Here is a 23,828-nt window from a genome sequence, read left to right on the forward strand (position 1 = left end):
TAAGAGAGTATTACTACATACTCAAAACTTGTTACTTGCTACTGGATTCCAATATAGAAAATACCATAATTAGCTAAATAAGATAATTTACTTTCTTTTCCAAAACTAATTTGCAGTCATGGTCAATACACGTTTACTTAAACAAAGGCTTATAAAAGCTATTATAAAATAAGACACATATACATGTGAATTACATTTTACAAACTATGAAATAGTAAGCCAGGAGGCATTTACTGTAAGTGAAATTTCTAATCTTTATACTACTATAAAGTAATCAACACGTCATCATAAACCATTTCATAAACATTCAATAGTGTAGCATCTTTCTCCTAATGGTCTACTAAAGATAATATTTAAATGACTTTTCTGCTTTATGAAGCAATCAATGAGTATCTGAAAATATAGTTTCCCTAATTAATAATTTAGATTAAAAGACATTAGGTAGGTTTACTGGTAGTTGAGTTTTAATACAGCATAGTAATGGTGCAGTCAACTGTTTAGAGTTAATAATTTGATTTCTTCATAAGAACCTGATTTGCTTCAGTCTATTGCTTCTACCCATTTCTTGGTCATTTAACTGATTTTTAGCACATTCATACAATGGCAGTCAAATTAAGAGAAAATTAAGTGCCACAAAATTTCTTGCTTTTGCAATATTTTAACTGCTGTGGTAAAAGATTGGTGAGAAATGAAAACTCACATTACCTGTGAAAACTGTACTGTTGATATTACCTGGTAATATTTTATTGCTGGTACTTCCTGATGATATTTCTCATTTCTTTTGTATTTCATTAATTCATACAATCACATTACTATAAAAATTAGGTATGGCTTATGTTTTACACAATATACTAACATCGCAATCACTTTTAATAAATGAACATGACACTTCTTTGCTCCAGTAGTTACTCCTACTTTATTAATACTTGTTAGCACATCTATATGCTGTTTGGAGATAAGGCAAACTCAACATGAAACAATTTGATTATATTTTGGAATTTTTTTTTTTTTTCTTCTTTTTTGAGACAGGGTCTCACTTTGTTGCTCAGGCTGGACTGCAATGACATAATCTCAGCTCACTGCAGCCTCTACCTCCTGGGTTCAAGGGATTCTCATGCCTCCCAAGTAGCTGGGATCACAGGAGTGTGTCACCGCTCCCAGCTACTTTTCGTATTTTTAGTAGAGACAGAGTTTCACTATGTTGGCCAGGCTGGTCTCAAACTCCTGAACTCAGGTGATCCACCTCCCTTGGCCTCCCAAACAGCTGAGATTATAGGCATGACCCACCACACAAGCCTCAATTCAATATTGTAGTAGAAATAACTTCTCACCTTTTAATATTATAATAGTACAACTTTTTTCCAAAGCAAAGATTTGTCTTTTTAATGGATAGATCCATCTATAAACTAAAATGCTAAATCCAACCTCCAAGAGATAATATAAAGTTCTAAACTTAAATTACAAATACAATTTCTAAAATTATACCCTATCCCTGAATATATGCATTTATTTTACCCTCGCACAACTGTTGATTTTCAAGATATTTTTCGCTAGGCCAGGAGCTGCGGCTCATGCCTGTAATCCCAGCATTTTGAGAGGCCACGGCAGGAGGATCACTTGAGGCCAGGAAATCAAGACCAGTCAGGCCAACATGGTGAAACCCTATCTCTATCAAAAATATAAAAATTAGCTGGGTATCGTGGTGTGTACCTGCAGTCCCAGCTACTCGGGAGGCTAAGGCAGTAGAATCACTTGAATCCAGAGGCAGAGGTTGCAGTGAGCCAAGATCTCATCACTGCACTCCAGCCTGGGAAATAGAGTGAGACCCTATCTCAAAAAATATATATGTATTTTTGGCTAAGAGTCCAAATGAAGGCAGTTAAATAAGACACTGAAAGAAAATTAAGCTTTCAACAAGTCGATATTCAGTGACTAAAATTAACCAAATTTAAAAAATTATACACACATTGGCTGGGCCTGGTGGCTCACACCTGTAATGCCAGCACTTTGGAAGACAGAGGCCAGCAGATCACTTGAGGTCAGGAGTTCAACACCAGCCTGGCCAACATGGTGAAACCCTGTCTCTACTAAAAATACTAAAAATACAGGTGTGGTGGCACGGGCCTGTGGTCTCAGCTACTTGGTAGGCTGAGGCAGGAGAAATAGCTTGAACCCGGGAGGCAGAGGTTGCAGTGAGCCAAGATTCGGCCACTGCACTCCAGCCAGGGTGGCAGAGTGAGACGTTGTCTCAAAAAAATAAATAAATAAAAAATAAAAATCCACATATATATTCAATACTTGCAAACATATACAACATTCAGATTTTCAAAATAAAGCTATGCTATAGTGAAATAACATTCTACCATCCTTTTTTAATATTTATATTCACAAATATAACAAATCTATGGAAAATATTTACATTGTGACAGCACATCACTTTTGACAGAACACTAGGTCTCATCAATAACAAAGTTCAAAATGTAATATGTTAACAGGAAACGGGTAAATATTGTCACTGTTAGTAAACATGGTGACACAGCTGCTATGCCAAATAACTAGGAAACTTACTAAATGTTATGATTAAATATCTGAAATATATTATAGCATTATTAAGTAATATTAAATATGACATTACACTATGACACAGTATCATTATTAAATACTAACCCCTGGGTAAGGGCCAGTTTTACATGCAAACAATCCCACCTAATATAACTTAATGAGTGCTGAAGTTACTATACTCAAACCCGCTGCAGGTATTATCCCTATCTCTACGTCTAAGGCAGATTGTATACGACCCTACTGAAAACGCAAATGGGAAAGATAGGCATTTATAGTAACAGTCATAAACACTTTAGCTTGTATATGTGTATAAAGCTACCTCTCATCATCTAATAAGAACGGGAAAGAAGGCTACAGGAAAAAAAATGAAGTTTTTATTGAAAAAGCATCAGAGCATAACATGAAGAGCTTTTTGACACAAGGCAGTCAGGTAAGAGCTCGCAGTAGATACCCGAATAATGTGAGGGAGGGAACCATGTGAATGGTTCCCTGAAGCATTACAAATAGAAGAAAAGGCAAGAACAAAGTCCCTGAGACAACAACTTGGGCGCTAAAGGAAAAGCAAGAGAGACAGCAGGTGGGAGCAGGGTGAGCAATGATGAAAATGGCAGGAGAGGAGGTAACCAGGGGCTACATCAAGACTGATTTCTATCCCAAGTGTGGAAGAAAGCCATTGTGGTGTTTAAACTGGGAAGTGACATGTCGTAGCTGGCTTTTAAAATTACCATTCTACCTACTCTTCCTCCCTCAAGATTGTATTCTATTCTATTCTCCATTTGCATTTTCTTTAGATAACTGGATTCCAACTTAATTGGCTGATGGTTACTAAATCTATATCTTAGTCTTCAAACACTGCCTCATCAATATCTCCATTTGGATGCTTACTGGGGGTCTCAAGTTTAACATGAACTTGGCCTTACCATGGGTAAGGCCAATCCCCACCCCTCCACCCGGTCTCCTTCTCCCCAGTGTACCTCATTATGTAAACCATATTACTATTTACCCAATTGTTCTTATCAGGAACCTAATAGCCACTCTAACTTCTCTTATTTTACAGTGGACATCCAATTCATCATCAGTCATACTATCGACCTATATTCCAAATCCGACCACGTCTTACCACTTCAATGGTTTTAACCACCACAGGTTGCTCACCAAGTCAAACTACAACTGCCTTATAACTGATCTCCTTAATTCCAGCCTTGCTGCCCCAACCCCATTCTCCACTGCCACTGTCACAGTCAGCATTTAAGTGCATGAATCAGATCACATCATCCTCCAGTGACATCCATCAAAGAAAAACCCAAACTCCTTTTTAACCGTGGCCTACACATCTCTCCATTGTCTGATTCCTATGGATCTTTCCAAACTATTTCAGTCCACTTCCCTCATCACTCATAATATCCTACATATGACAGCCACCATTCCAAACTCTTTCTTGACTCAAGGCCACTATGCTGTCCTTCCTTTTGCCTGGGATGCTGTTCTCCTAGATTTTCAGTCATTCCCTCCTCCTCAGTAATTATATACCCAAGGTGATAAATGGCATAGAACCATGCTGGCTGGTTTAGGGAACCTCAGCTTCTAGCTATTGGTGCTTTTCTAGTCACTCTCTCCCAGTATCAATATCTTATTAGTTTAATGGCCACAAAGAAAGTAAAGTATCTTAATCATTTATTGCATTCGTGTTCATAGAGAAAATCTGCCCACCTCACCTCTTCAACTACAAAACGTAAGCTGCTTGAGAAGAGAGGCCTTGTTTGTCTTATTCATTGCTATATTCCCCAGCATGCCAAGTGTCTGCCCTGGATTTATTGTCTGTCTGCCTATATGAATATATGTTAATACTTTAGAATTCAGTTCAGCTATACATAGGTTAAATTAGCTTTATATTCTAATGAAAGAATCTTGCCCCACTTAAAAATCTGTTTCTACGAGAAATTGCATTTCATGGTCCAAACAATATTCAAATAAAATTTTTAAATATAACTGATCTGTATGTGAAAGTTTACATATATAATATTTAGAAAGTGTGTTAAAAAATACACATCTTCACTGAAGGCTAATGTCTAGTGACCAAAATAATCCACGGAGCCATGAATACGTCTGAAACAAAAATTTTAGTGGTGCCTTCTGCAACCAACCAAGTGGATAAATGTATTTTAGATTGCCTTGTGGGTATGAAAATTTAGTATACAGACTACAGTTTCTATGCCATCTAGTCCAACATGCCAAGCAGGATCCTGTACACACTAATTATGGGCCTGTCATTAATCCTTTCATTAATGATTTGGCTCATGCAATTTAATTATGCAAATTAAAGTATACAATGTAGTTCTGCTAATGGTATTAAGATGAGTAGGTTCACTAGCACCTTAGAGCAGAAACTGAGAATTCAAAATGCCATGTTTTATACACAGAACCAAAAACTATAGCGAAAAGTATTTTAGTAAAGATATTTTCTCAGAGAATCATAAACAGAATAAATCTTCTAAAGAAAGACATCCCTAAATTCCATAAGACTTTTCCTGGCACACAATGATTTTCACTAACACACTTTTCCACCACAAATAGAATCAATTAATTATGATCTTTTATGTCTTACGTCATATTTATCTGCCATGTTAAAAACCTGAGGTGTGGTGCTATATTCTATCTCCATTTCCCTAACAGTACCAAAAAATAGGAATTTGATTGACCCAAGAGTCTTAAGTACCAAACACCAAATAAAGTCACCCTGAAAGAAAATTCTTTCACAATTATCTGAAATGAGAATGAATATATATAATTACTAATTCAAGGGGTTCTCTCTTGCTACAAAATCTCTTTGTAAAAAAAGTAAATAAGTGCCTTTATGCCACATGCAACCTAGGCACTTAGCAGTCTTTCCTAAAAGGTTCCAGTTTATTTCACTTTGCAAAATTGGCAGGCAGACAATAGTCTTAAAGAATCATATCCTCAGAAAACAGACCTATCTTGTTTATTGGTTCTATCTGATTTTCAAAAACCTCATGAATTCCTTTTGGGTTGAATGAGTTATATGCTCCTTTACCTAAAATCTGTACTTAGATGCTTTCAATTAAGAAAGGGCTTTTGCTGTTAATTTCTAACAGAAATTCTAGATAGTCCTCTCCATCAGTTCTTATAACAATTCAAAAGCACATTTTTCTTCTCTTTCCACATGCTTCACCCACTTATAAGCTCAGGCACTTATTAACTCATCTGTATAGTCAACAAAATGTATTTTAAAAATATAACGCAGACACAAATATAAAGGATAGCTTAAAATGTGAAATAATATAAACCATGGGACCTATAGGAGATGACGCAATACATCGGTAGAAAAATAATGAGAATCTGAACTAAGGCAGTTTTAGCAAGAAGGGAAAGAAGACAGAAAGGGCAGGGCATGGTGGCTCATGCCTATAATCCCAGCACTTTGGGAGGCCGAGGCAGGTGGATCACAAGGTTTCGCCATATTGGCCAGGCTGATCTAGAACTCCTGGGAGAGGTTTCTGTGGAAGTTAGAGACGAACGTTTCAAGAATGGAGTAGTCAATTCTATTTGGGGAAAAAAAGAGAGAACAGGAGAGATTAAGAAGTAAGAGTGAAGAGAGGCCACTCAATCTTGATCTAGCCCATGTTGGGCTAGTTTAAGTGAAAATTTGATGAGGAGATAGTAAAAGAGGTATCATGAGGGTAAAGCACTGTCAAGATAGAAAATTCTTTATCTTTTCTTTTTTTTTTTCCATGAGACGGAGTTTCGCTCTTGTTGCCCAGGCTGGAGTGCAATGGCGCGATCTCGGCTCACGGCAACCTCCGTCTCCTGGGTTCAGGCAATTCTCCTGCCTCAGCCTCCTGAGTAGCTGGGATTACAGGCACACGCCACCATGCTCAGCTGATTTTTTGTATTTTTAGTAGAGACAGGGTTTCACTATGTTGACCAGGATGGTCTCGATCTCTTAACCTCGTGATCCACCCGCCTCAGGCTCCCAAAGTGCTGGGATTACAGGCGTGAGCCACCGCACCCGGCAAGATAGAATTTCTTACGATGAGGGAGACATGAAACTTTTCTTAGGAAAATAAAAGCATTTCTACAAAAGAGAAAGATTTAAAAGGAAATATACATGTATGGTCTCTAGGAGGAATCTCTCTTACATAATAATATTTAGTCATTAGTGACTATTTAAGGGAAAAGAATTAGCCATGTTTGAGATAACTTCCTACCCTATACATTTCTCTCTGCCCTGTACTCAAGGCAACTACACTGATGGGAACCACACGTTCCCAACTTGACTTCAAACATCCAATCCCATGGAAATGTCCTTACCTGCCCAGTTATTATGCCCTTTGAAGTGTAGTTTGAACTAAGAAACACAGAAAATATATGCAGGGAGAGTGGTACTTGGAAGTCTACGTCCAGTCAGAATTAGTGAGGTCATTTCCCCATGTGGACAATGATGAATAAACAGAGAAACTTGGTCTTCAAAGAGAGGCAGAAGCTCAGAGAAAAGACATGGTAAAAAGAATATGTGGCCTGAGAGAGAGAAAGAGAAATGGAGAAAATCGCTTCTCACTCACAACTCACCATCCTGTTTCCAGTGCCAGCTCCCATAAGGCCAAGCTACACTTCACATTTATGACATGCCCATAATCCCTTTAATCAACCACTTATGTGTGAGAAGTGAATGCATTTCTTTTCTTACAACTCAACAATTTTGACTATAAAATGCAGTTTCTTTTCTGACTTTTTTAGGACATCCGGAAAACTTCCAATATAAAGCTACGCAAATAAATTGTAAATGTTTAGTCACAAAGCTATAAACCTTAATCATGAGCAGGCGGGTGGCATGGCAACCACAATGAACTTTACTTATGGAGTGCAATAAGCTTGTTGCAGCATTTTTTTCCATTTGTAAAGAGGTCAGTCACTTAGACTGTTCCTGAATACTTCATGTGATTCTGCTGTATGCTTCATAGCACAAATAAATCTCATACTTCAGTCAATGAAGGAGGCAGCAGTAAATTGTGATTTTTACCATCATACACATCCAGGCTCCCAGATTTTCCAAATCTATTTCAGCTCATAATCCCTCTTTCTCTCTCATCTCTTTTCTGAATTATTACACTCCCCCTCTCCAAACTTCATGGGAAATCATCTATTCTAGTTTGACAGCCTGTAATAATGGAAAAGTAAAAAAATCTCACCCTCCTACGTTTCTGGGCATTGTTAGCCAGCCAGCCTCCTAACCCTGGCACAGCTGCTAATCCTACATTTGTGTACCCAGATTTCACTTGGCTCCTCAGTTATCCCCTTTCAGAATGCTGTTTTCACCCTCATGCAGCCCTTCCTACTGGGGGTGGCCTACTTCCAACTTCACAGGTCAATAAACAAGTGGACAGATTAGCACAATGTTTTGCTGGAGTATCTCAGTCTCATTCATCCCTTCCCATCTGCACCTCTTTTTCCATCTAGCTCTGATGCCCAACTACTCCTGGACTCAGTTCCCTGGGTAACAGTTGTTGCCTGGTGACTAGAGCTCTTGAGAAAAGAGGAATAAGTTGAAGGAGGGACCCAAAAAAGAAAACAAAGCTATAAGTGACTTAAGGACGGAGATTATGTCTACCTTGCCCATATTATGCCCTCTGAAACTAGCACAGTGCCTGGCATATACAGGTATTTAGGAAATATTGGTAAACAAATGAACTACAAAAAAACCAGAATAACAAATCACTCTACCTACACCCAACTACTTCCCATTCTCTCCCAAGTTAAACCTTGCAAAAAGACCCAGGCTCATTATTTCATCTTGCTTAACCTAATTCAATTTCAAATATCACAGGAAACTGTAATCCTCATTTACTTAAAAAATAAAAATTAAAAATTAAAAAGATTAGTCCATTTTACTTACTAAAGGTAACTTTAATAGTCTCCTCCAAAATGTTTTTCTGGGGATCTTTTAAAATGTTACTTATTTTCTATGACAATCATCTTACATGAAAAATAATAGATGTGTAACTTTAATAATAATAAATCAGCATACATATTAATCATAAATCATATAATGTTATAAAAACATAAAAATATGAACTTACATGTTTGGATAAGTTAGGGCTCTTTGAATCAACATCATACCTAAAAGATTGAAATATAAAACTCAAATTACTTCCACAAAATACAGCCAGAGAAAAACACCAGTATTTTCCAAAACACATAAATTATATAAAAATGAAATCCAAAATAATACCAATAGGAAGAAAAACTTAGCAAATTTAAAAGTTTCACATAATCTGTGGCTTACTGCCAATGGTAGAATTCATGATCCTTGAGTTCTTTCATTTCTAAAGACCTAACAAGTCTTAATATTTTCTCAATAATCAATTCTGCTGTTTGATCAGTTTAAACTTTCTCTTTTCTGTGCATCAGTATCCTAGTACTATTCAACTTACTTCAAAATTCCTTAAAAACTGAAAAGCCCTCTTCTCTAGACATCATTTAAAAGGGCAACATGAGGGATCCTTGAGGTAATAGAAATGTTCTATATGTTGCCAGGATAAATGTCAATATCCTGTTTGTGATATTGCAAGATATTGCTACTGAGGGAACCTAGGTAAAGGATACACACGTCTCTCTGTATAAGTTCTGTATTATTTTTTACAACTGCCTATGTGTGAGTGTATGTTTATCTCAAAATAAAATATTTTACTTTAAAAAAATCAAATTAATTAATAAACAGATCCTGATAACAGGCTGTCCTTAGCATACATTTTAATTCTTAATATCTTAAATGCTATTGTTAAATTGGCTGGCGTAATGAGACATTATTTTCCCTAATCAGAGGACTTAAAACTTACATTTTATGGAAACAAAAACATATTTCATGAGACTATCATATGTTCTGGTTTTAACCAGTTGGTACTGGAAATTAATCAGTTCTTGGAGAGATTCTAGAATAAGATCATTCATCATCACTTTATTGCCTGGCACTACAGAGGTTGTAGAAGTGGAGAGGACACCGATAGTCGAAATTACCTTCCATTTGCCAAATTCTTGTATAAGAAAATATTTGTACTGACTACAGACTGTCTCCCAAATCATACTCATTTCACATTTCTTGTGAATAGCTTCCTACCAAAAATTAATTGCCTTTTTAAAGGTTAATTAAAGTCTCCTCTCTCACATAACAAGAAAGTTTTCACAATTAAAGAAAGCATAAAAGTTCACTGAGTATATGGATACTGGGGAGAAGGGCATTCACTCACTAGCAAAGAATGTATACCATAAACTACCTTTAAAACTGCAATGGCTCTGGGCAGTAATCACCCAAGGATACTAAGACTTTGAGGTAAAAGAAAAAGGACTTTTTTTTTTTTTTTGAGATGGAGTTTCACTCTTGTTGCCCAAGCTGGAGTGCAATGGCAAGATCTTGGCTCACCACAACCTCCACCTCCCAGGTTGAAGCAATTCTCCTGCCTCAGCCTCCTGAGTAGCTGGAATTACAGACATGTGCTACCATGCCTGGCTAATTTTGTATTTTTAGTAGAGACTGGGTTTCTCCATGTTGGTCAGGCTGGTCTCCAACTCCTGACCTCAGGTGATCTGCTTGCCTTGACCTCCCAAAGTGCTAGGGTTACAGACGTGAGCCACCGTTCCCAGCCAGGACAAAGACTTCGCTAATGAATAGATCAGACAGACAGCACCTAAACCCATGGATCAATCTTAGCATCACTCCAACTGATGGGATGTGAGAGATAACACACAGAGCCACTCTACAGAGATGGAATTTCTTGCCTCACCTTCTCTTTTAAAAAATATTCTGATTCTCCTCAACAGATAGCTGGTATTAAGAAGGGGGAGGAGACTATTATTGAATACAGGAGACACAGGACAAAAATACAATGTGTGACTCTTGTTTGGAGCCTCACTTAAACAAACTAATTGTTAGACATTTTTAAGACTATCAGAGAAACTTTCAACTGGTCGGAAAGCTAGTTGCCATTAAGTACTTATTTGGCCTAAGGTTGGAGAATAGCAAACAGGAGGGTCATATATAAGCATCCTTATCCATGAGAGCTTTATTTTGAAGTATTGGTAGGTGAAATTATAACAATCTGTAGGGGACCAGGCCCAGTGGCTCACACCTGTAATCCCAGCACTTTGGGAAGCCAAGGAGGGTGGATCATGAGGTCAGGAGTTCAAGACCAGCCTGACCAACATGGTGAAACCCCATCTCCACTAAAAATGCAAAGCTGGGTGTGGTGGTGTGCACCTGTAACCCCAGCTACTGAGACCGCTGAGGCAGGAGAATCGCTTGAACCTAGGATGCAGAGGTTGCAGTGAGCCAAGATCACGCCACTGCACTCCAGTGTGGGTGACAGAGCGAGACTCAGTCTCAAGATAAATAAATAAATAGTCTGAAGGGAATAAACAAATCAAATTGGCAATATGCATATGCTACTTTTGTATATGCTTAAAAATGTCCACGATAAAATATTTAGAGCTTTTGCTGTCTTCATCAAAATAGTCTCTCCTCTAGAAGTCCTGTGGCTTCCTTTCCATAAGGAGAAGCAGAAAGATGAAGGATTAAATGCAGAGAATATAACTTATTATTTTTTCAATAAGGAGGAAGTTATTTTTTAAATAAGGAGGAAGTTGTCTCTCTTCCAACAGCACATACTCATTATGACCTGTTTACCTATGTAAATGAATTTATTTTCATAATTTTATAATTAAATTTTACAATAGCAAAAAAAAAAAAAAAAAAGGCAAGATGTAAAAATCTGCGTCAGAAGAATTACAAATTACTCTCCTTCTCATCAAGGCATTGTGAGCACTTTCAAAAGCTACAGCCCGGAATTGTAAAACAGAAAATTGCCAACGTCTACTGTAGAACTAAAGTTGCTAGTACAAAAAAAAATGGCTTTTATTCAAGAAATGTTTCTTATGTGAGAAAATTTTTTTAAAGGTAAGATTGAAATTAGCAACTTAATGTCAGAATTAAACATAGCTGTGCTAACTCCTTCTCAAAAATCAACTCGAAACTATCTTCTAAAAAGAACTAAGTATGGACTGGGGAGAAAGGACATCAAATGTTCAATTAAAAAGTAAAAGGAAAATATTTTCATCACAAAAAACTTAAGTATCTTCAAATACAATCCTCTTTCACTGTATTTTACAAGGCTTTTTTAATGCCAGTATCTCATAGGTAATAGACATCACACCCCTGAATACAATATGTTAGATTATAAAGCATTAGAAATTACCATTTTTCTTTTCTTTTTTTTTTGGATAGAGTCTCACTCTGTCGCCTAGGCTGGAGTGCACTGGTGCGAGCTCGGCTCACTGCAGGCTCACTGAAACCTCCACTTCCCAGGTTCAAGCAATTCTTCTGCCTCAGCCTCCAGTGTAGCTGGGATCACATAGGTACCAGCCACCATACCCAGCTAATTTTTGCATTTTTAGTAGAGATGGGGTTTCACCATGTTAGCCAGGCTGGTTTTTTTGAACTACTGATCTCAAGTAATCCGCCCCCCTCAGCCTCCCAAAGTGCTGGGATTACATGCGTGAGCTACCACGCCTGGCCTAAAATTACCATCTTTCTTTTAAAACAATTTTTCTTCTAACTTTTCTAAACATATCAAGACTTCTCTAGTCCTCACTCTCACAGGTCATAACATAAACACTACATCCTAACTGGTTACAATGTAAACATGTAGCTGTGTATCTGTTAGTGAGTTCCATACTTTAAGGAAGAGAGAATATATGATCATATAGGAAGCTTGGTAGTTTCTCCTAAGATGATGCATCCACTGTGCCTGAATTTGGTAACAAATTTTGTAAACAACTTCATCCGGCCATTGAAACCTTATTACTACAGTAATAAATTGGTAGTAGCTGGCTTGGGTGCCTCTAAAGGATTACGTTTTTGATTCAAGAGAAACAGATGATGGGAATTTTTCTTGTATTTCTGGAATTCCAACTAAGGCCCAAAGAGAAAAAAAATTGTGATTGTCCTTAGCTCAGAGCTACTGAGTCAATCACATAAGGGTTGCATACTTTCTCCCCAAAGCTCAGGGGACCAGTCCACAGCCAGGTGATGAACACGTTATTCATAAGTGAGGACTTTTCCCTCTCTGTTGGGGGGCAGAAGGGAGGTTCTTTCCACTCCCCAAAGCCAAGTAAAGTATGGCTCCAAAATCTGGGATGCCTGCAAGAAGGAGAGTGCAGCATCCGGCTCATCAGTAAGATACAGAGTCCTGCTGCAAGTCCACCCTGGGGCAGTCGAGGGAAGGGAAACTCACTGGGAAGTTCTAGAAAGTGCTCTCTGCGAGATGAAAAACATAGACCAATGTCCTTTTTAGCTCTTCCTCCATCAGGACAAGGCCAGCAGGTGCTTAAAATGCGTCCCCTGAGGCTGACCCCACACAAAGTCTAGGTTTTGGGGATGGTATGAGACCCACGTCTCTGCCTCCCAACACTGCCTACCCTTTTGTATTCCCACCTCTCTTCCGTCCTGCAAGGAGCTGGGCGGTAGCTCCAGCTGAAGGGAAAGGAAGTGAAAAGTCTTAAATTAAGTTTGAGATTAAAGTTTTAAAATAAAAAGTCCTTAACAATTAACAGAGCAAGATGCTTCTAAGAAACTATAACTGAAAAGGCATGAAATTAGACTTTGACATGGTTAAGGGAGCCCTTGACCAATCAGAAAAACCAGAGTTCACATGGTGTTGGGAAAACTACTAGAAGGAAAACAAAAACAAAAAACAAACGTATTTTCCCTCTAAGTTTTGAGATTCATCTAAAATACTTTACAATAACATTCATTATACGTTTCTTAATTATTACATTTTATTCATCAAGAAAGAAAATAATTCTCTGGGTAAATCATATCTAGACTCAGGAATCCCTTTTCAGTATTCTGGTCTGAATGGAAAAAAACAAATGAGAAGTGTAATTTCTAAATTCTCCTATATCTGGCACACACTATGAAGTGATAAAGCTATACACACTTCCTGCTCAAACACATTTTTGAGCTACTCTACCAATAATAAAGTTTTAGTCATGACAACAAAGTGAATTTATTAAGAACATGTATTATCATCAGGGTGATAATTACACTAAAATAAATAAATGTCAAAGTTTATGACTTTCTCTGTGATATATAAACAGCTTGATGACAGAAACCATGTCTCTTGAATGAATAAGTACATACTGGATCAAAAAGGCAAGGGAATTTTAGGATTCATAGCTGATAAATTAATCTTGAAAATATATCTCAGACATATCATAGTAACAATAATAAAAATTAACATGGGTTAACTATTATATTACTTACAAGAATATGGGTGAGTGGTAGCAGAAATACCCTGTCTCTATCTCTTTCTCTTTCATTGCCATTATAATTATTTAAGTACCGATCTTTTTTTTAAATTTATAAAAGCCATTTCTAAAACCTCTTATAATATACAGTTTAGGTAAAATATGTTCAAAGCTTCTTTTTAAATTTTTTTAGAATCTTATAAAATCCATAGGCTTAAGTAAATCCAAAACAATTCTGAAAACCATTTACATCTACTGTTGGTCAAGTTACACTAGCGCATCTTTCAGCATGCTGTTCCCTCAAGGAACTATGTTACTCCAGTGAAAATTGATCACACAACATGGGACCATTTTTGTCATACCCAACTAAAACAGAGTCAGGGCTGAAAGGGCAGCAGAGCCATGGGGAAAATCACTCAGGAGTCACCAACACCTCACAAGCGCAATCCAAAACCTCAAGGAGCTGCTGTGATTTTGAGACAAGTGTAACCTAGTAATTGCCACCCCTTACCAATCAGAAATCACCAGCTTCTGTCAGACACAACCAGCACCAGTAAACTTTATTTCAAAACAACCTGTGTCATTTCTCTCCTTTCCCAATGAAACCTTAACCTTTCCTTTTGTTCTCTAAGCACACCAGAATCCATTCTGGTATGTGTGTGTACGTGTCTAAACTGCAATTCTAATTATTGTGTATTATTACCAAATAAACCCTTTTCTTAGAGATTCATCTCTGTATATATTTACTTAAGGTTGATATAGCCAATACGTCAGAATATTTGCAGTAATTCTCTGGGTGGCAGAGGTTGGGACTACTGCTAATTTGTATTGCCTACTTTATGCCTTATTTTCCAATTTTTTTTTTTACCATGAATATATGTTTCTTTTACTACGAATAACACATTGCTAAGATAAATTTTAAAAACCAATCACAGGTGTAATATACACAACTAGTGAGCTATTACACTATTTCCACATATATTTATGTAGATATCCTAAGAAATCACAATAAAAATAAAACTAATAATAATAAGCCTGTTTTCCAGGTTAAAGGTTATATGTGAGTATTCTAAAAAATGGAAAATTAAAAGGAATTAAAGTGATAGCAAAGATGCCACATGAACTAAGAGGTTAGACTTGTTACTCTTCTTGATAATCTTCTGCAGGTAACCCTTTCTAGCCCTAATTGTTTGAATTTTTCAGCAACCATACAAAATGGAGATGCTCTTTGAACTGAATTTCTGCAATTAACCAAATACATGCAAAAGGTAAAACGATACTTATTTAATTCCATTTTGCAATATGCTTTCACACTTCAAACATTACACTGTTTCTGTAAAAATTGCTTCAACTTCAATTAGGAAGTTGAGGAAGTTAAAATACATTCATTTACTTAACATTAATATATGTTACTTTATATTTTCCTGTCGCACTGAAATAAATGTTCCTGGAACAGACAAGTTACGAGTATCAGGTAATGAATGAAGAGCAGGACATGGATCTAAAAATTAGAGCTAAATAGCTGACAAGGAGCTCAGGGAAGGAGCTCAGGAGAGTAACAAAGCTTACAGAATCTCTGATGTTGAAATCAAAATAAAATATAGAGATGAATCTCTAAACATTTCATTGGGAATCATAGAATTGCAATTCGGGGCATATACACAGACCACGGTGGTCTTCATTCAATATGTACAAAAAAACAAAGAGAGGTTTGAGAGATTTATTAGAAAGAGAAATGCTATATATTGTTTTCAAAGAAAACTCATTGGCACTAGAGAAACATTTGGGAGCTCGCAAAAGTGGCGATTGGTGAGTGATGGTGGTAGATAAAACTAGTCTTAGAGTCATGACAGGTCATAATTAGTCTTTAGGATTATAGCAGACAGTTTCGGCAACTGCCCTTGTAGAAAATTCAATTCATGGAGCAGGTGCTGTTATTGCTTTTTCCTCCTGCCCTCTTGACTCTGATTTGGTTGGGTATGACACAAATGACCCAATTCATATAATCAACTTTCACACCAAGTTGATTTCAAAGATTTAAAACCAGAAAGTGAGCAGTCCTGTCCACATCCTATAATCTTAAAAATTAAGTCTGAGTAATTTGTCCTCTGAAAATGCAAAGTGTATATAAATATATATTACAAAAAGACTTGCAACCAAGGAAACTCACTGCAGCATATATGTAGCTGGAAAAATGGAACCAGCCAAATGCCCATCAGTAAGTGTTTGGTTAAATAAATGACAGTTCTTTTGAACAAAAGAAATTATATAATCTTTAAAATGAATGTGATATATGTATAGTTAGTGGCATAAAAGGATATCTGCAAAATACAAGGTGAAGGAAAATATATTTATTGCAATTCCTGTATGCATATGTATATGCTTAAAGAAAAAAAGATTTCCCAGCATATACATTGAATCATTTGCAGGTTTGGGAGGCGGGTGGGCTTTTTTGTATTAGGATTACAGGCAACTTTCATTTTAAATATCTGTATCAGTTAAAGTTTGTAATAAATATTTATTACTTTTAACAGTAAAAACAATGGAGATGAATGAGAAAGGAAGAAAAAGAAAGAAAAAACAGAGAGGGAACAAGGAATTATAAATGAAATAGAGACTGGTTTTACTTATAAAGATAAGTCTGGGATTAAGGAGAAAAAATCAAGAGTCCCATGATGGTGTAAAAGAAAATTTTTAAGCAATTGCTAAGAAGGCCCAGAATAATGGGAGAATTCAACCACACAGTACATGATTTATATCTGTTTTTGAATGGCAACACCATGTGCAGCCTCTTACAATAAAGATAATCAGGAAGTCATTACATTCCATTTCAGTTTCTCTTCTTATGAGCCTCACTGTTATTATTTGGAAAGGGGTTTCTAAAAAATAAAAACCAAATGTAGATGTAATAAATTTTGTTTGATAAATATGACAAATAGTACTCCTGAAGAAAGAAGCTAGGATGTTTTTTAAACACAAACACCTGCAGGTTATTTTACTGTGTATGTTTAAGAGGAAAATGAGAAAGATCATTAACAGTAAAGAGCTCTTCGTTTTTACATTATGAAGCAAATTATGACTTTTTACAATCAGATATTGATAGCTTCTGTTATCAAAAAGTATTTATAAATTGTAAAAGTACGGTACATCATGATTTTTTCAGCTATTTAAGACATCTATCTTTTTAGTGTTCATAAATTTCCCTTAATTATTTTAATATTTTAAGCATACTTTACCCACCTCGCCAAAACAGATTTCCTTTTAACCATATCCAGATACTTCAACAACCACTGCAGTTCACTTCTGTGGAACAAAATCTCTATAATAATATAAACAGACTGACTCTAGGTTCTCTGTGGCCAGGAAGTTGGATTTGACAATAATGTTTTAATATGCCAGATTCAGTATCAAAGTAATAAGAATACTTAAAATATTTAAAATGCTAACTCCATTATCCTGGCCCTTGCAAAAATACAAGTCTACCAAGGGATGAAAGGAAGCCATAGTTAGGCAGAGATCCATGTGCTATGCTAAGAAGCTGCTGAGACAAACTTAAAGATCTGAGAGACATCAGCCATGGGAGTAGATACGATAACTTTGGAGTATACGTAGAACTTGTAGGAAATCCACTGAAGCATGGGACAGCTGGAAAGAACGTCCACATACACCGTCCTGCATGGCTAAACTGCTCAATTATTCATTCAACATTTATTCAGACCTACAAAATGCAAAGCAGGGGGCTTGCTTGGGCCATACTCTGAACAGAATTATCTGGTTTCCTGCCAATATAACCTAGTACTCAGTGCAACCATAGTACGTTAGTTATATTACGATAGTAATATTGTCTTTAAAAATCAAATTTTTCTAAATGCAAATTTTAGTAGAACTTACAAGTCAAAACGAAGATTTTCTCTTTCTTCAAAAAAGTAGTCCAAAATAAACTTTCTTACAAAATCAGGGTTTAAAGTATTATCAATTACTTCAGTTCTTCCAAACTGTGGAAAGAGAGAGAATTTAAAATTAAACTCTGTATGGCTTCTTATTAAAAGTACAGTACGTAACATCACATAGTTCCTTTAAAAAATAAGCAATAAATATTCAAATCATAGGAATGTGTTTAGAGATCAAATCAGCTTTCTTATTTATTCAGGGAAATCAGAAAATAAGCCCTGAGGAGTTCATTCAAAAATCAGCTTCTCCCGAAAATTCATATGACAAACAATAATGTTTCTCCCTCTCCTCTCCCTACTTGACAGTTAAATCCTCTTTTAATGAAAAGAAGCTATTTCTACCTAAAATTTAAACATATTATAAATTATTTTCCTAACCTTGTATATAAGAAGGCCAGGCAATACATATTCTTATAATTGAAGAGATTAGAGTATTCATAACCCTCTTCCTCTTTTTATACAAAACAGCCCTATATACAATACAGTTTATTAGCCATGTTTTGGGGAGAATGCTCTGAAAATCTCCTACTCACATATGTCACAACAATCCATTGTTTCTGATTAATCATGTTTTAATTCTTACTATATCTAGACAGCTAAAATAAGACCTATTATTCTTGCATGTTTTTAAGCAATGTGCTGCTCTTTTGCTTAGAAAAACTAAGTTTCTCCATCTTAGGGCAAATGGAAAACAGGAAAAAATATTCCACTTCTAGTCCTCCCTCCCTTCAATGTGAAGGAAGGCCACTAGGCACTTCTCCAAAAGAACACAAATATTAACTTTACATCTCTTTTCTGTCCTTGGCTTACATTTTTCCCTTCCAACTGCCATGGAATTCTAATGAGAGAATTTTAACCGTAGTTCTGAGCAACATTAGGCAATGAAGCATGCTGTCTTATCAAAGAACCAACTTCTATTAAAGTTCAAAGAAATATTATCTTTTTAATAGGATAATGGAAGAATTGTGTTAATCCATTAAAATGTGAAGCTTTCTTAAATTGTAATAATAAAACTATAGTACAAAATATTGATGACACAGGATTTACTAAGGCTACTGTCAACTGATCACCCCTAAAAAAAACAAATTTTCAGAGGCCTATACCATTGGACAATGTTTTATATCATAGACCAATTATCATACAGAGAAATTATAACCCAGGTCACTGGGTTATAATAACCTATATTATATTAAAATATAACATAGAAGGCACCCGCCTCCTACTTCAACATTTCAATAATATTGAGATTTACTTTAAACAATAATATTAATTACAGCCACCAATTATTATTTACTTTGTTCCAAGCACTTTTCACATACTTTAAATATTTACTATAATTCTGTGGGGTAGAACCAACCTCATCTTAGAGATAAGAAAATTGAGGCAAAGAGTTTCATCCGAAGTCACTTTGGCTACAAAATCTGCATTCTTTCTAAGACTCTCTTCTATTTAAGCACAAAACACAGGCCCTGGAGAAGATCCAACAATGAGCCTATCCATTTTAATTTTCTAATTTGAAGGGAGTGGGAATGAGGGAATATACCAAAATTTCCAGGAGCTGGCAGTGCTTACATACTTCAAGAGAACTGTACAGAGGTCAGTAAGTTAAAATATAAATCAGAGAGACCCAGCACCCTCCCATTCTTCCTACTGCTGGGAGGAAAGATGGGTTCCAGAACAGAACAGAGAGCACCAAAGTGGTCAATGCACAACACTCTCAATAGAAGCTCAGGCAGTACCCATATTCCCAAGTATTTGAATTTTTAACCTAAACTCACACTCAGAGAGAATTTTTAAAAACGAAGTAAAATTTCCCAGGGTGAGCCCCACTGAGGTGCAGCCAGAAATGCCCCAGAGCCTATGAGCCCTTAAAACATACACACACCTGTTTTTCATAGAATGCTGGCTCCTCAGCAATAGGAGTGGCTGAGTATAATCTGCTATCTCTAGTGAAGATAAATTTGTAGCCATTAAAATCCTGGTTTTAGCAAATCATCTATACATTATGACCATGTCCATTATGTCTTCTAACACATAGCCCTGAAATTGTTGTTGCTGATATCACCAGTGATCTTCATATTGCTAAATACAGTGGTCACTTCTGGCCCTCATCTTACCAGACCCCTCAGCAGCATGTGACATAGCTGTCCACTCGTTCTTTTTGGAAGCCGTCTTTCCTGGCTTCTGACACCACATTCCTCTGTATTTCTCCTGTTCTGAGACCCTCAAGCATTTAACATCTCACTGGCAGAGCTCAGTTCTAGGCACTCTTGTTCTCTCTACAATCAGTTTTTTCAAGGTTTTTTTTCATCTGTTCCTGCTATAGTTGGAATGTACCCCTTCCAAAATTCAGGTGTTACCAATGTGACAGTATTGAGGTAGAGCATTTAAGAAGTGATTAGGCCATGAGGGCACCTTTCTCATGAATGGAATGAAGGCCCTTATGAAAGAGGCTTCATATGGCATTTGGCCATCCTTTGCCCTTCTGCTTTCCACCATTCCACCATGTGAGGAAACAGCAAGAGTGCCCTCACCAGATGCCAGTGCCTTGATCTTGGGCTTCCCAGGCTTCAGAGCTGTGAGAAAATAAATTTCTCTTCTTTTTAAATTACCTGGTCTCAGGTATTGCATTGTAGCAGCACAAAACAGATGAGGATAATTTCTTTGGCTTTAAATCCCATCTACATGATAATTTCCAAAGGTATATCATCAGCCCCCAGACTCATTTCTAAGTACAGACTCATGTATACAACTGCTTTCTTAACTTAAATATATCCCTCAAAAGTATCATCCAAACATAAACTAATTATTTTATATCACAAACATCACCCTAATACTGGTGCTTACCTGGTCTACTTCTTGTCAATAAATGCTACCACTATTCACTTGATTTATCAGGCTATAAACGAAAGTCATCAATCTCAAGGCTTTCTTTTTAATCTGCCAACTCCTATTCATTACTACCTCATAAGTTATCGATTCTAACTCCAAAACATGGCTCACAGCTGTTTACTTCTCTCCATAGCTCCTATCATCAGCCTAATTCAAGCTTTTCGTTCCTGTCATGGTCTACCCCAAGGGCCTCCCAACTTACTCTGCTTCTTCTCTTGTTCTCCTTCCAATTCATCTTCTATATGATATCCAGAGTGATCTTCTGAATAATATAAACATGGCCATGTCATTTCACCAGCCTGAAAAAATTTTAATGGCTTCCCATAGTACTTATAATAAAATCTCTTTTCTTTGGTCAACAATACCTGGCTCCTATCTTCCTCTCTAACTTCATCATAGCGAGTATCCCTTCTTTCTCTCTGTTCCAGCCTCCCGGCCTTCTTGTAGGCCCTTTACACACCAAACCCTTTCCCACCTCATGGCCTTTGCACCTGCTATTTCCTCTTACCAAAATATTCTTAACCCCATTCTCGAATGGCTAACTTTTTCTCATCCATTAAGCCTCTATTTAAATGTCAGCACTCCAGCTCTTAACAACAATCTGAAAGTGATGTTTTGTTTTGTTTTGTTTTTTTGAGACAAAGTCTTGCTTTGTCACCCAGGCTGAAGTGCAGTGGCATGATCTTGGCTCATTGCAACCTCTGCCTCCCAGGTTCAAGCGATTCTCCTGCCTCAGCCTCCTGAGTAGCTGGGATTACAGGCATGCATGCCACCATGCCTGGCTAATTTTTGTATTTTTAGTAGAGACAGGGTTTTACCATGTTGGTTAGGCTGGTCTTCAACTCCTCATCCGCATACCTCAGCCTGAGGTTACAGTTCTGAGATTACAGGTGTGAGGCACTGAGCCCAGCCAGGTCCTCTATTCTTAAAGTTAGTCTCTCTAACAGCACCTGTTTTCCCCTTAATAAAACGTATATTTTGGAACTGTACATTTAAGTGTTTATGTTTCCCCCACTAGACAGTAAGTTTCATGAAGGAACAGGACACAGATATGTTTCATTTACACCTGAATAAAATTGAACAAATGGTTAAATAAGGGAGATCTGAGATGTATTGTTCAGAAAAAAATCAAGGAATTTTGGTAAATGTATAGTATAATACCAATTTGATTAAAACATAAGCACATACGTGCGCATATATATATATGTATATATATACACACACACACACAGATAAAAATAGAATACGGTATACCAGAATGTGACAATTATTTAATTTTTAAAAAATGTATTATACATTTCTGGGTTTTCCCAATTGCAATGAGTACAATTTACTTTTAAAATCAGAAACAAACTTTCAGCCAATGTTCCTGTTTTTAATTCATTTTATTATAAAAAGTGAAAACTAGAAATAATCAGAAATCTACAGATATGTTATGGCTAGTTCAGCTCATGAGAAATATGTTGGTTATTTCCCAGAGACTGTAATATACTACCTATCAACCAAGTGATTATTATTTTTGACTTGAAATACAATTTATATCTTAGCTAATATCTTACACTACTCAATAAATATTTCTAATTCTTTGGAAAATGTGAATTTGTATATCATTCTATGCCCATCAGAGAGGTGTAAAATTTTGAGAAAAGATAATTATTAATAATATTTGTTGATGTTATACACCCAGAAACAGCTATATTTTAAAAGAATTTAACTTGTGTCCTAAAAAGTTGTGTTCTGAATATCAATAATACTAGATTATCAAAAGTACCTGTGAACCTAATTACAATAGCCTCTGGCACAGTGTACATATACAAATATGTGGACAGCCAAGCACTTTTACATAATGATACTGTATTAAGTTTTCATAGTCTTATAATTAAAAAACTATTTTTTAATTCACCAAGTATGAAAATTTCAGTTATTTGAAAAAAAAAAGTATGTTAACTTAAATTTGTTAAAACCATAAAACACTTTTCCCTTTAAAACTCCAAGCAAAAAAAGAAAAACAGCTCACAATCAATTCTTTCAAAGTTTTCCTTTGTCTTATGCTTGAGCTAATCAGATAAATAGCTACTTTTCCAATTTAGGAACATATCTTGCAGAAAATGATGGAATAGAAATACTCCTCATTTCCAAATCAGCTAATTATTAAACTACTTCAGAGAAGCAGTACTGGAAAGAACACTCAGTAACTTCATCTATTTATGGCACCAAGCAGATGAACTCTGTTTTGATAAAAATGTTCACAAAGTTTTAATATATTATGAAGGCCCAGCACAACTACCCAATCTCACATTCACTTGCCAACTGAAGTGAAGTGATGAAGAAAAAAGGTCATCTGAACTACTGCACATCTTCAATTCAATTATTATGTTATAATTAAATCTCAGTAGCCATGATATACAGACCATAATTTCCAGAGATTAGACATGAGTAAATTACATGAGTACAGAAAGAAGAATATTCTGACATAATATTAAGATAAATTTAATCTAAAAGCTCAATTTAGGATTATAAATATCCAACTTACATGAAGGATACCAAGCACACAAATACACACAGCCACACACACAAAGTTTAGATTTTCATACTCTTCCTCTTGGAAATGAAACACTGGCCTCATCAGAGAGTCCACAGCTCTCTTCTAAGAGCAAGAGATAACAGTTCTGTTATATAATTCATTATGCAAGCCATTTTTTTCACAATTCAATAATCTGAAACTTACTTTATTATAACAAATAGAATACCTGAAGGCTTTATCTAGATCTTATATTATTACAGATCAATGAGATATAGCTATAGATATAAAAATACATGTACATACTACAGAGAGAGAGAGAGAGAGAAGTTAAATGACTTCCTTCTGATGTTCTTGGTTAAGACAAATATTTCACATAAGGGGCTGTCATTTATTTTTTAGGATCTTCCGTTTTTAGGAACTTATCTAAATCATTAACCACCAACAAATGAATACCTACATCATGTCTCTGTAACTTTCACACATAAAATATAGAAAGAACTGAAGTCCACCAGCATTTAAAATTATATTATACTGTTTTAGAACTTTTCTGAAGGAAAAAAAAAAAGCGATTCAGCTTATCCAAG

General features: G+C 36.1%; 1 protein-coding gene across 3 annotated transcripts in view; it reads right to left on the minus strand.

The window, feature by feature from the left end:
* The window catches only part of CPNE8 (copine 8), a 254,337-nt gene that overhangs the window by 172,763 nt on the left and 57,746 nt on the right, over positions 1 to 23,828 (minus strand). For all 3 annotated transcript variants that reach the window (XM_032248310.1, XM_032248312.1, XM_032248311.1), the window contains exons 4-5: positions 17,770 to 17,873; positions 8,658 to 8,697 (exon numbers count right to left, since the gene is read on the minus strand). In XM_032248310.1, coding sequence (XP_032104201.1) covers positions 8,658 to 8,697; positions 17,770 to 17,873 — 144 coding nt within the window. The remainder of the gene's footprint in view (positions 1 to 8,657; positions 8,698 to 17,769; positions 17,874 to 23,828) is intronic.

This window comes from Sapajus apella, unplaced genomic scaffold (genome assembly GCF_009761245.1).
Source record: "Sapajus apella isolate SASKATOON/1434 unplaced genomic scaffold, GSC_monkey_1.0 scaffold66, whole genome shotgun sequence".
NCBI classification, from domain to species: domain Eukaryota; kingdom Metazoa; phylum Chordata; class Mammalia; order Primates; family Cebidae; genus Sapajus; species Sapajus apella.